General features: G+C 35.6%; 1 protein-coding gene across 1 annotated transcript; it reads right to left on the bottom strand.

Moving 5' to 3' along the window:
• Positions 1-7,021: 7,021 nt before the first annotated feature.
• Positions 7,022-8,448, bottom strand: LOC126791461 (S-adenosylmethionine decarboxylase proenzyme 4). The gene has a single exon (XM_050517915.1). It carries the CDS (start codon positions 8,400-8,402, stop codon positions 7,374-7,376), a length of 1,029 nt encoding a protein of 342 aa, XP_050373872.1. The 5' UTR covers positions 8,403-8,448; the 3' UTR covers positions 7,022-7,373.
• Positions 8,449-13,940: the final 5,492 nt, after the last annotated feature.

Raw genomic sequence — 13,940 nt, 5'->3', positions numbered from 1 at the left:
AATCTACGGAAGTCTATTTTCAAATGCAGTTGGAATCACCTCAATATCTATTTTCTAGAGAAAGCTATGTTGACAACAATGCACAAAGGTTAGCTCTTCTGAATTGAGAAAATCTAGGAAACCTAAACCAATTTTGTTTCAACTTTGTGGACTTTGTGGCCAGCCTCCCTTGGGTTTTTTCCTCTATATATAACACTTCATTTTCACAAGAAAAACATCATCAACCTTGTACACAAGTATAGCCAAAGCTCTGCCCAAACACTTTCATTCACCAAGAACCATAGAATCTGAATTCACCACCCTTCACCATATTTTCTGTCCAAAGCTTGGGAACCTAAGATACCATACTGTTGAAGATTTCGTGCTACCTTTGTAAGGAACCTTGGGAGGAGAATTATAAAGTGTAACTCTATGATTTTCATGTTTAGTTTTTAGGTTTTGATATTCTTGTTGTTGGATGTTTTCTGTTTAGGTTTTATTAAAGTTATTTTTATTCTTGTCTATGAGATATTTGTAACTTTTGAATTGGTTTTCGATTTTTATTAAATGATTTTAGATTTTATGCCATGAGTTTCTGTTTATTTACTTAAAGGATTTTCAGTGTGTTCTTACTTATGTGTGTGATGGATACCCGGAAGTTGACATTGTATATGTAATAATCAAAAGTTATAAACGATTTTGATACTTGGGAATTGATTAATTGTTTGTTCTTTGTCACCTTCACCGATTATTGCCTAGATTCGGTTAGACTTGTGTCTTTGAATATATTAATTTCTTTATGTGACTGGGGTTGCATGATGAGTTTATATGTTAGATTTCGAATGAGGCTGGGGCTGAGTTCGAATGTGTTAAAGTGTCATTGAGTTAGGAACATTGGAAGGAACTTAACTACATAACTGATTCTAGGATGTATAATGAACCCTACGGCATGAACTTAATTGTGATTAGATTTTGTTACCTTTGTTCTTATGTTATTTGTTTTGTAATTGCTTATGTGTTGGTTCGTTGATCACATGTATATATTAGTTTAGGTTTATTTTATGTTTGATCCGAAACATATCTTTAAAACTTTATATCTCTTTGTGAATTCATTATTAAATGTTTGTGATTCTTTGCCCTGGTGGATCCCCGGTTTATGAACGATACACTCTTACTTTATACTACTAACGATGCTTACATGGTTAATATTGATGTCGAGTAATCGAACCGATCATAATCTTATTGCTTTGTTAATTGGTGAAGGTAAAGCATGCATGAACTTTCAAAGAAGAAAAAGAATCGAATCCAATTTTCACCTTCTTTTTCTTTGATGAATGTTCATCCTTTAATTTATTCATATGCTAAACATTTAAATACGTACATGCGTGTGTCTTATATATTTTCATTGAATCAATTGCGTTATCTTAGAATTGGTACTCAGTCAATTACCCGAACCATATGTTATTTAGCTAAGAGACCAAGAATAAACCATTTTCTAGCTAATAGTCGGATAATGAGCTATATAAGCAAGTGCCACACTCATCACTGCTAACTCAAAGATTTCTTCATAAGTGAGGCAAGAGCTAACTACCACTAGGCAAAAAATCGAGGTTCACAATGGTTTTTGCCTATTGTCTAATATAGGGTTATACTATTATCTATTGAACAATTGTTCCTTTAATGATTCAGACAATGCACGGTAAACATTGTCTATCACCCAACTTAAACAATGGACATAGCTAAAACAACCATTGTCTGAACACTAGAAGAAACAATGTTTTTTAGTTTACAAACATTGTATGAATGCCTATTTAACAATGAAACACTTCTAGTTTGTCTATTGCGTAAAGTTCATCTTAGACAATAGTTTTTAATCAATTTAGTTAATGCTCTCTTTTATTTAGACTACTGCATATCCTTAATTATAGACAATGTTCTTGGTTCCATCCAATTGAATTGAATCGTTTTTCATTTGAATCATCATTTATTCTACAAAAAAGAAACATAACTTGGACAGTTTCGCAAGCGAAGAATATTCTTACATTTACAACTTAATCAATTGCACTACAAGAAGCCAATTGGCACAAATATCTCAACCTATTCTTTAACAAATTGTATATGTACATTGAAGAGAAAAACTTAGAATAACTAAATAATACTAGGAGACTTCCCAAAATACTATCATATGCTCTGATCCACCAGCTGCAAATAACCTTTGATAACATTGTTCCTTTCTTCAGCCCCTCTTACCACATGCAAGAACAATGCATATATGATAAAAAAATTACAAATTTAATAAACCAAAGAAGTAGGAAACAAAGTCACAAAGAATGAAGTTAAGTAGAAACTAGTAACATAATTCTGTAAAGTATCCATTACTATGTGCAGAATATCATTGTCAAGACTATAACCCCTTCTATTGAGTAGTACATGGAGTAGGGATGCAACTTCAACCCTCTACCAAAATACCTTTAAAAAATTTCAGAAATAGTCCTCAGTTTTGCTACAAACGTGCAGCAATTAAGACATATCAATTAAAAGAGCTTGTGTAAAATGATTGTAATATTTGTACTTACCCTAGAAATATCAGTTTAGACATGCTTCAATTTTGGATGTTCAAATACAATGTCCAATTACACTTTAAGCCAAATATTATATCATTGATGACTACTGATCTAATTCAAACAATAGAATATTCACAAGGAAGAGTACGATTCTTCATCAATTGAAAAAAAAAATTTACCTGCAAATATGTGATAGTTCGAAGAAGATCATCTTGTGAGATAAACTTAGTGTTGACAGAGCCTAGAATATAAATAGTTCATTTTATTAACAGAATGATATACTTATTAAATTATTGCTAAGAGAACACAATTACTAGAAAGAATCAGATGACTTATCCGACATGAGCACAGTAGCTTTCCTCTTCCTCTCACCCATTCCTTAATCCAACAACAAAATGAATTTCAAACAATTAACTGTTAGTATATGCATATATTTAACTTAATGACAGGAAGGGGTCCATGACGCAATCAATTGCAATTGTTCTTGAAGTCGTTGTGCATCATAGTAAAAATTACAATTCAAAAACCTGAATTTTTATTAGAGATTAAAATTAAAAAGGTGCATTCACCCATACAAATAAAATATTCAAGAAACTATTAGAACTAGCTTTGGCTAAACCTAACCTCAACCTCTCAGATGACATACATAAAAGGTTCACCTGCCAAACAGAATGAAAGTGAACAAAAATTTTAGATAGAATTTCTACAAGGAGCAAGACAAATTGCTAATTACAAGTTTGCTCATGTTCGGTTACATTTACATCAACATTAGCAGTTTGTGGTAAGAGAACTGAGCCATATAAACTTACATGAGTACACTTGAGTCATTTGACCATTTACGTTTAGGAAACTAAAAACAACAACATAATAAATACATTTAGCAACCTGAATGCATCAACAGAACAACAATAAAATAAATACCTTAAATTGGACGAGAAAGTAAGAACAAAAAAGTGAAACACATGATTTAAAACCCTAAATTGGATCACCAACTAGATCTTACGGCAAGATTCAGTTAAGTGAATCTAATATATCCAAATCAACAAAGAGAAAACAAATGGAATTTGAAGCAAAAAAAAAAAGAGATGGATAATAGAACAAGACCCAATGAACATATCAGAAAATTGAATCAATCAAAGACAAAGAAACAAAACAAACAGACGTAGATTCATAGAGGTAGACTGTGTTGATTGAAATAATAAGATGAGCAATCAAAGTGAATATAGAAGAGAAAGAAGAGGGGGCTTACTGAATCGAAAGCTCGTAGACTTGGGCGAATGGAGGAGAAATTGCGTTTTTATAAGTCGCATACTGAGAGTGCACCATAGCGAAAGGAGGAGGTTGCGCCACCGCAGGGAGGAAGTTGAAGCCTTTATTATGTCTGCCATGGCGAGCCGCTTTTGGGGGTATCGAAGCGAAAGGCATCGTTGCTTCTAGGTGGCCACCGACAAAGGAGGCCAACTATTCATCAATTAGGATTTTAGGGTTTCATTAGGTGAATTTGGGAGAGATGGTACATAATTGAGAGAGAGAGAGAGAGAGAGAGAGAGAGAGAGAGAGAGAGAGAGAGAGAGAGAGACTGAGAGATTAGGGGTTGTGGTTCGAGGGTGAGAAAAACTTGGGGTTGCGATTTGGGGGTGAGAGAGAAGAAAGAAGCCTCACTCACTGGGCTCGCTGGTTTGAGAGCAGGTTTCTGTTAGTGAGGGGAAAATATATTAAGTGTTAGAAGAGATAGCTTGGGTTTTTAAGACAATGGGTTTGTTTAAGAAAAACATTGTAAGTAATCTATTGAAACAATGAATTAAAAGCTCATACCAAACTAATGTAAAATCAAAATTGTCTGAAGCGGTTTAGACAATATCCAGAATGATAAGAAAAACCATTGTCCACAATACGAGCTTATACAATACTTAGTTTTAAGGTCATTGTCTCAAATCATATCCATAACCTATGTTGCACAGACACGGACACGATTCGATACGTTGACACGACATATAAATTTTTTTTTGGACACGGACACGTGATGGACACGTTAATTAAATATATATTTATACATATTTTTTACCTTTAAAAAATTAAAACATGTTCTTTTGTTTTTCTTAAATTGATACATGTATTCTTAAATAAATTTGTGTATTAATACATAAATAAATAGATATATCTATTCAAATCCTAACTAAATTAATATGTATTGATAGTGTCATAGTGTGCCACGTCCAACTCCCCACCCAAACCAAATCCTAATTTAATTTATCTTTCTCTCTTTCTCCACCCCACCACCATTTTCTCCTTTTCAGTTTCTCCCCCACCCATTTTCTCTTTTCAGAAACATATGCGGGTGCCTGAGATCAGATCAGAGACTCTACTAAGGTCTACCTAGCCAGTGACATCGTTGTCCCTCAATAGTGCTCTGCTCATTCTGGAGTTCTATGAGTCTGATCGAGCTCAACCTCAATCCTTCTCCTAGATGCAACTCCAATCCTTAGCCTCAAGGAGCATTACCTCATCATATTCAAACCTCTGCAACGTCGGCTCCAAACTCTCCAGTACATTGATTAAGACCCAAAATCACAAAAACCCAGAAAACCAATCACTCACCGGTTGGGTTTTGCTTAATTCGGTAAGATGTTCAAGTTTTGCATCTGGGTTCTTGCTCTTGAATTCCATCATTAACATTCAGAGAATCCTAATTGCTTGTGCTAAATTGTGTGTCCACTTAAGGACATGATCGTGTCCAAATACCAATTCTCGTGTCTAAGCCATGTCCGAATATCAGTTCGCGTGTCCAAGCGTATTACTGCGTGTCCGAGCGTGTCGGTGTCCGTATCGGACACGTAATACGTGACTCTGATGCCATGTCGGTGCTTCATAGTCCATAACAATGTTTTTTGTACCGATATATAAACCATTGTCCTAAACAACATATGACAATGGTACTTACAAAACCATTATCCAGCTTTTATGGCATCTATTGTCTACCAACTATTGTCTATTTGATATTTTGGCCTAGTGTATCATATGAACGAAAATAGATCATACGAGGACCTTAAGCCTCATCACTCATCAGAAACATGCATGTGGAGTACTGCACATCCTCCTGTAATTAAGCCACTAAACAAGCCGTCCACATTTACGTTTAGGCAAACCTCAAACGAGCAGAAGATCGAGGCTACTAGCAGACGTACTGGTATATAAACTGAGAAGCTTAATGCATACAAGGAAATTAGTAGATTCAAACTTTGAATACTGAAAAACTCATGAAGATGGAAATCTCAACACTCATCAATATGTCAAACCCATCACACCTCTAACCGAAGAGTTGAGTAAGAACTAATAACATGTGTGTGCTTGATTTCAGTTTTAATCACCGAATGCCATGGGCTTCTCAAGAGTGATCCACTCAGAATTATCTATGATATTTTGGGTTAATCCCAACTTCTTAACCATGCATAAAGAAGAACCAGAACATACTCAGCAATATAAATATGATAATGAATTAACGGAGGTTTCTCGGTTGTATATATGTATAGTGTAAACCTTTCTATATCATGTTAAGTTAAGGAGGTCGTTCAATTAGAGTACCACTTTCAATAGTGTTAGAGAGTATTACTCACGGTTTCAACCTTGTTCTAATAATTAAAATAAATGGAGTGTTATTAATTTCAAGTTGATAATTATGACGTGCAAGTTCTATGTGTTTCATTTTTATTTTTTCATACATTTCCTGAAGCCAAAAGGAAAACCAAATTAATTATAGAAACCCTTTCATAATGTTCAGTAACTGTTAGGAACTGTTGAATCGGATGACATCATTGTGAGGGGTGTCGTGACTTCATTGCCACCATTGCAACAAGAATCAATTTGTTCATAAAAAGTTCATCCAACCCCATGCATGCAAATTGACCCACTAAAATAAAAGAGCTTACGATATTGGGAATGAGATTGACAAGTACAAACCTTGTTAATTGAGGGTATCGATCAATTAAGGATGACTGTAGATGGAAATTATCTATTTTTGATGAGGAAATTAAAATGCGCGCGCGGTTGCACTTTAGGTTACCCTTGTAGGAGAAATGCAAAAGTTGTCGGCTCTTACCTCAATTTCTTTGAAATCTATTACAGCATGACAGGCATTTCTTGCTCTATCGCATGAGAAAAGTGACCAAATTGATATGAAGTAGAAGATCAAAGTTAATTGATTATTGTCATCAATAGGCCCATCTATGACCGCCACAATTGAAAATGTGCCGAGTTGTGGGCAAGATATAATTTTAAGGAGAAAACAGTACACAAAGTAATATCAGTAAATACGGGTTGCGTACGTTCATATTTCATGGTCTAATTCACAAACAAAAGATGAATTGATGAAAAACATGAGAAGAGAGACACAATGGGAGAGGGCATTATGAAGAATTGGAAGAATTAAAAATCAAAATAGAGAGATTTAAAAGGAAAAGGAAAAAGGAAAACAATTTTGAAGAAAGAAAATGAATAGAATTGAAATAGATAGATAGACCTAGAATAGAAACAAGTAAACCTCTCAACAAGAAACAATATGAGCACCACTTTTACACCCCCACAACACAAACACCTCAAAATTCTCAGGCGTGACAAGCCTAAGTGGGGTGCACTATCATTTCCAATTCGAACTTCATGCTCGCTCATACTCTCCCATCCATCCTTGCTTCCACATCATCATCTCTAATTTATCCACCCATTTTTTTGCTTTCTACATCGCATTTGATCAACACCATCATCATCATGCATCCTCGATCACCCTACTAGTTTTGTTTTTTAGCTAATTCTAATAACAAAGAAACTCGATCATTCCTACTTGTTCCGGCGAGTTGTGAACGTCTGATACACCACGTTCCCCGCGGCTGGGAACTCATCCACTGCGCAACTCCGGCATTTCATCCCTAGCGGCTCCAGAGCCCCGGCGACAAGCGTCCACACCTCGTGGCTCGCGCACGTGGTGGCTACCGACATGGTCGCCGGCCGGAACACCTTGAACACCCTCTTCAGCACCCGAACGACGTCGTCGCAGTCGTACACCGACCCCACGCACTCATAGCTCGCGTAACTAAACCCGTCCTCCGGTGTTACGTGAATGGTGGAGTGCCGATCGCCGTCGACACCATTCATGGAGTAGCCACACGGGTCAAAAGCAAAATCGCAGACCAAAGCACTGGGAATGATTTTCCCGATTCCGGTTATTTCCGTCATCTCTTTTCCGGCGGTGTCTCCGTTCTTCCCATCTCCCGGCCGCTGGAAAAAGTTTCGCGCCAGGTCGCGGTCCAGCTCCGTCATGCATATTTCAATTGTGTACATTACGTCGCCGTTGAGAGGATACGACGTGGCTTCAGTTGAAGCAGAAAACACATGCCACGAGTGTGACGGAGTTTTTGAGGGCATGACGGAGGCCTTCCGATAGTAGAGGGAGTCAGGCAGGGAATCTTCCAAGTACACCACCTCGTTTTGGAATGTGTCGTGGGGAAATGGCTGTGCGGCGGGGAAGATAAAGTTTCCGCGGGTGTAGCGACAGGAGGTGAGAGTGAGGCCAAGGCAGGACGCATGGTGGAGCAACGGCGCCACTGACTTAAGGAGCTGGGTGGTGCCACATGTCTTGATGATGATCATAGTAGGGTAAACAAAGAGACTAGACTCCGACAACACGTAGGCGTCGAAGTAGTGATTGGCTACGGCGGAGACCACGGTGCACTGCACGGCCTGAAGGACTTGCTCGTCCAAGATCTCGAAGTCGAGGAGTCTCAGGCCGAGCCCTACATTTTTAGGGTCGTCCCCGAAGAAGTGGAGCTCTAGACGCTTTTCAAACCCTTCAAAACCAGAGAATGCCATTGATCGAAGAAGAAGAGAACTAGGAGAGCTGAGCGGGAAAGTAAAGGGAGAATTTGGTGAGGGATTGTGAGGTGAGAGAAGGAGGTGGGGTGTGTGAGATTTATAGGTAGGTGGACAGGAGGGAGGGAGGGAGGAGTGAGAGAGTGAGGAGGAGGAGAGAGAAGCATGCGGGTGAGGCAACCAAGAATCATGATTGCAGGCATTATGAAGAAGTGAGAATAAGGATGATGATATTGATATGCTTAGTGAATAGTGAGGTAGTTTGCTTACAACTAATTTTTTTTTTTTTGATTCTCTGCAAAATCTTTGAGCTCAGAGATTTTTACAGAGAAACAGATGCAGGTACAAGAAACGGAAATTATGCCCACGCGCAATATACTAAATTTTTTGTAATGTTTGGTCTATTCTCAATTATATGATCTGAACAAGCACTTCTCCACTTAGTCCGATCTTCTCTTCCGCGGGCTAACAAATCCAAAACCATGTACTGTTGTCCCTAATTATCTTTCTTGTTATTTTCAGATTAATGTAAGGCATTAGGCAAATGAGTTAATTAGTCTATCAGTATCATTTTTCATATAAAGCGATCGGGTAGCGTACAATGATCGAAACTTATATCAATGTACGTATAACTTTTAAATTTTTACAGCTACAAATTGCTATATTTCGCTTTTGCTTTCACAAGTGGTTGTGATAGCTAGAGAATTGTGAATGTTGTGACAACTGACAAGGACCGAAAAACCGTATGATGGCAAGTTTTGAACTTTTGATGAAGATAATTATGTGTTGGCTGCCAAATAATGGGAAACTTGGGTTGAAATTACTTAACGAAGTGTCATTAAAATTGGCTATTCAAAGTCATTATACCTAAGTCATAGCTTGTTAAATCACAGACATAATAATAAGCTGCAAATATATATGTTCCTTTGCATGACTTCCCAAGAATCATTAACATATATGCTTAAGTTTAATTTGCTGTTTTTAGGTTTTGCATACAATTAAGGAGGTATAAACAAATTTAGAAAAGAAAGGACAAAGCTCTTATGTGAGCATTACACACATTTGATATGGTTGATAGAGTTCTTGATAGAGAGACGTGGCCAAAGCATTCATGAATATTTTAGGTCATAATAATAATTTCGTTTTCACAAACCCAGAAAACAAAAGATTCAGGCGTGGTGAATATATAATGAGAATATCCTTGAATTAGGGGGAGACCCAGTACGTGAAAACGAAATCAAAACCCCATTCTCTCACATCATTTTTATTTTTCATGCAATTTCATGTACCTAGATAGGTGGCACGATCATTTTCTTTTGTATTTCTCACAGCACGCACACTTAGTCTCCAAAATATCCTCTAATCTATTAGAAAATTTCTTAACGAAACTAGAAAGTCTTTACCAATGGTTTTCCCAGTTATTGCATACGAACTTATAAATAAAAACGTTAATTAACATGAAACTAATTAAGATTGTATTTTTTTTTATCCCGGATGGTATAATAGTACGTACCTACCTTCCAATCTTACATGTATATACTCGTTTTTACATTATCTACTATATATGTATGAGGAAATTAACTATATATCTTAGTTAGGTTGAATTCAAGGATCACCAGGTGACTTCATGTTGCATTGTAATCTAATTGGAAGGTAGAAGTTTCTGGAGCCACGTCGTTAATTACAGTGTTTTGTAAGCTAGGTACGGCGGTTTGATTATTAATTATAGAAAATTACTTAATGGTATTAGACCACATTTAAATTAACTAAAAACTCAATTTTCATATTTTTATACAAATAATGACATAAATACAAGCCCAAAGAATAAGTAGAATAAAACTTAATAATTAATCAATGTAAAAGTATCTAAAATACCTTTATTTTCATAAAAATTAACAAATGTCACTCTTAGATCTAACAAATTTCTATCTCCTAATTTTTTTAGTTTTTCCGATAAATTTAACTTTTCCGGTCAAACCACCGGCAATTTGGAGGTGAGCTAATATATAAAGTTGTTTCTTATGTCATGAGCTTTCATTTAAGTACCATATTACATATGTTTTTAGAAATTTTGAAATTTCGAATTTTGCTCACCAAATACCACAGTAGTAGTTAGTTTCTCAGTTGACAATAGCAGCTAGATTTATAGTTGACAGTAGCAAGTATTTTCCAAGTCAACAGTAACATGTGTCTTCCAAGTCGACAGTAGCAACTACTTTTTAATTCGATAGTAGCAGTTGGTTTTTATAATCGACAGTAGCAGTTAGTTTTTATAATCGACAGTAGCAGTTAGTTTTTATAATCGACAATAGCAGATAATCTCTCTATTGATGGTAGCAAACACTATGGGTCAAAGAGGGGTAAAAAAGTAAAATATTTTATGACATGTGACAACTTATCATCATTTGGTCTTTATTTATAAATTTTGATTCTTATTTGTTTTATCAAATTAAGTAGTGAGTTATTTATAAACTAAATTATTATCTGATACTTTTAAGTAATTTGTTATTTAAAAACTCTCTCTGGCATACATCAGGGTTTTACAGACAAAAGAAAGGGAGCACTTGAAATGCACTATAGGATGTGTGTGAGATTTTGGCAGGAATTTACTCCGCGCACAACAGATTTTTCCTAGAATTTAGAGTTATTTAAACATTATGTTTGGGTTGTGGATTAGAGCATCTGAGCATGCCTTTGAATGTTAGTCGTTCAAAAACATGCATACGTTTGATCTAAAAAAAACATGCATACCGCATACGTCCTTATATTTCACAGTACGGAGGTTCATATTTGATGAACCTGCTAAATAACTTTGGACCCCAAAAGAAAGGAAAATGGAGTGTAAATTATTACTGCGTCAAGTTATGACTAGTCATTAGACAAACTTTAATCTAACTTAGTCTCTAATTATTTACTTCATATACTCATATACAATCCATATACTTTGAGTTGAATTGCAAAGATACCGACAAACAGTAATCATCTTATAATGATTCATGTTAATTTTGGACAGACATAAGGGAAAATAGAGGTACAGTAACTTTGAAGTAAAAGGAAGTAATTAGTGCTTGGTGGGCTTTCCACGCAAGTTTCATAGCCATCCTACTTGGCTAGTTAGCTCATCAACATATCTGGTCTCCTTGGCTTTCAATTCAAGACTATGGTTCAAGATTATGTCAATAATTCTAATGATCGTTAATGAAGAAACTTCTTTGTGATCGATAGTAGTTAGCTAAGTTATATGAATGGTGGCCGCAGTCGTTAAGGCGTCTTAATTATATGTATAAGTTTAAGGGGAAATGACCAAATGGACAAAAACACCCTAAAACTCGGCCAATTCAATTTTGTGTGCCCATTTTAATGTTAATTACAAAAATACCAACTTTACTCTTTTTTTAATGGTCGTCGACGCAACACGAGCTGCAAGCCGCGTCGCTAAGGACAAAGCACTGGGAGGTGCTGCCAAAGGTAGAGAACATTGGCTCCGGACGAACCACTTCAACACTTGCAGCTTTCGCTGTTCCAAGTCGTTGGAGTCTCGCCACCCATCCAAGGCTGTATTCTCTAACTTCTTAAATTAAATTACAGCCTTGTCGTGCTCTAGATCTACAAATTTATAAATTACGAATCTGATTTTGTGTGGTCTGGTGATTTGGCTCCACGATTCAACACATAGTGCAGTTGTTTGTTTTGTTTATGTCAATTTTAGGATGAACGTACTTGAGGCAGATAATGGTCAGAATAGTGGAATTTGGTTAAAGTTGCAGGTATTCCATAAAGTCAGCATTTCTGATGTATTAATGGTAGTCAGTAATATAATTACTGACAGGCAGTAACATAATTACTGAAGTTATTATGGGTCAATAACATAATTACTGGAGTTATTGGGCATCAGTACTTTATTATTATGAGTTACTGAGTGTTTGTAACATGAATACTAGGATTCAGTAATTTACTATTATGAGTTACTGGGAGTTAGTAACATAATTATTGGGTGTTAGTAATTTATTCCGGCGACTGGTGACTGGAGTTCGGTGATCGGAGCTCGGAGTCCGGCAAAGTTTTCGGTAAATTGATCTCTCTCATCAACTTTATTTCTCTATAAGTATTTAGATAGATGAGGGTAAAATAGTCTAAAAATATACAAGTTCATAGTTTTTGTATTCAATGTTCTAAATATCGGGATATATCGGCGATATATCTCTGCTTTTTATAAAACGATACGATAAGTCATTTATATCGGTCAACCCGATAAATCAAGTCAAAAAGCGATATATCAATACTTTTTTTTAAACCATGTCGTTTTGAAAAAAAAAATTAAAATAAAGGAAAGAGTCATTAATAACATTCAATGACAAGTGAGTTTATGATGAATAATCAACTCAATTTATCTTTTAGGCACTTATTTTGATTAATTAAAATTATTTATGTATTTTAATTGTAAAAAAAATCAAATGTTTTTCTTTTATGAAGTTTATTGGTACATTTTGAACTATAAGTTTTAATTTCTCAATTTCATTTGGTATATTTTGAAGTATATGTTAATAAATATATTAAATTTAATTTAAAATTAGCAAAAATAATAAATCCTATATAATCCAATATATCTCGTTATATTCCCGTTATATCTTTATTTTACAAAACTGATACGATGCCGATAACCGCTATTTAGACCATTATTTGTATTATTTGGTCAAATAATTGTTAATACTCTTAGAGTGAATGGTTATATTTTGAGTTTTATCATTCAAATGGTCAATAAAGGGCCCAAATTTGTATGAATTTGTCATTTTTTCCCAAGTTTAAAAACGAATTAGAAAGTTGTATTAACAATCAACCTTCATATGCATTCATGAATAAAAATCGCAAGTGTTGTTTCTGCGAGCCAACCTTTAATGCGCGGGGGAGCTAGTGAGCTACTGTAGTATTACTTACGGTAAAACTTAGAAGAATCGTGCCAGTCGAGATGCATGGTAATAAAAGAATATAGATGATATAAGATAGCATTGTGTAGTTGCACGCCATGCATGCGACAATTCCCGTGTTAATTCATCCGTGACCTAACTCGGTTGCTCTTTTGCGACTTATTCCCTCAGCTAGCTAGCGTTGATCTTTCTGGTGTTAGCTACCGGTCTATGTTAGTTTTAGTAGAGTGATAGATCGAGGTTCCTATTTTTAAGTCCGATGACTCCAATCGATATTACTTAATACTTATCATCCAATTGTGTTGATATGTATCTCTCGATCTTCTTTGTTCGGCTTGTGTCATTGTGTCAATTACTCTAGCTAGCTTAATCATACATGCAATTCAATTAGTTTGACAAAGTAATCCCTAGCCTACTTATAAGTATAGTCGTATGCGTAGAGTAGTTGAATACATATATAAATCGAGTTCGTCGAGGTACTTGATTTGAAATATTAGAGAGGAAGGTTTGGGAGAGCAATGATGGAGAAATGTGAGTTTAGAATCAAATATTTGCAGTTTGAAGAAGAGAGGGAATGATGCAGAAGTGTATGGAGTCATGAATAAATCTTATG

This window comes from Argentina anserina, chromosome 4 (genome assembly GCF_933775445.1).
Source record: "Argentina anserina chromosome 4, drPotAnse1.1, whole genome shotgun sequence".
In the NCBI taxonomy this organism is placed as follows: Eukaryota; Viridiplantae; Streptophyta; class Magnoliopsida; order Rosales; family Rosaceae; genus Argentina; species Argentina anserina.
This window is presented reverse-complemented; position numbering and strand designations above follow the sequence as displayed.

Bases quoted from the DNA above. Each gene is read 5' to 3' on its own strand.
- LOC126791461 (XM_050517915.1), bottom strand. From the start codon at position 8,402: ATGGCATTCTCTGGTTTTGAAGGGTTTGAAAAGCGTCTAGAGCTCCAC.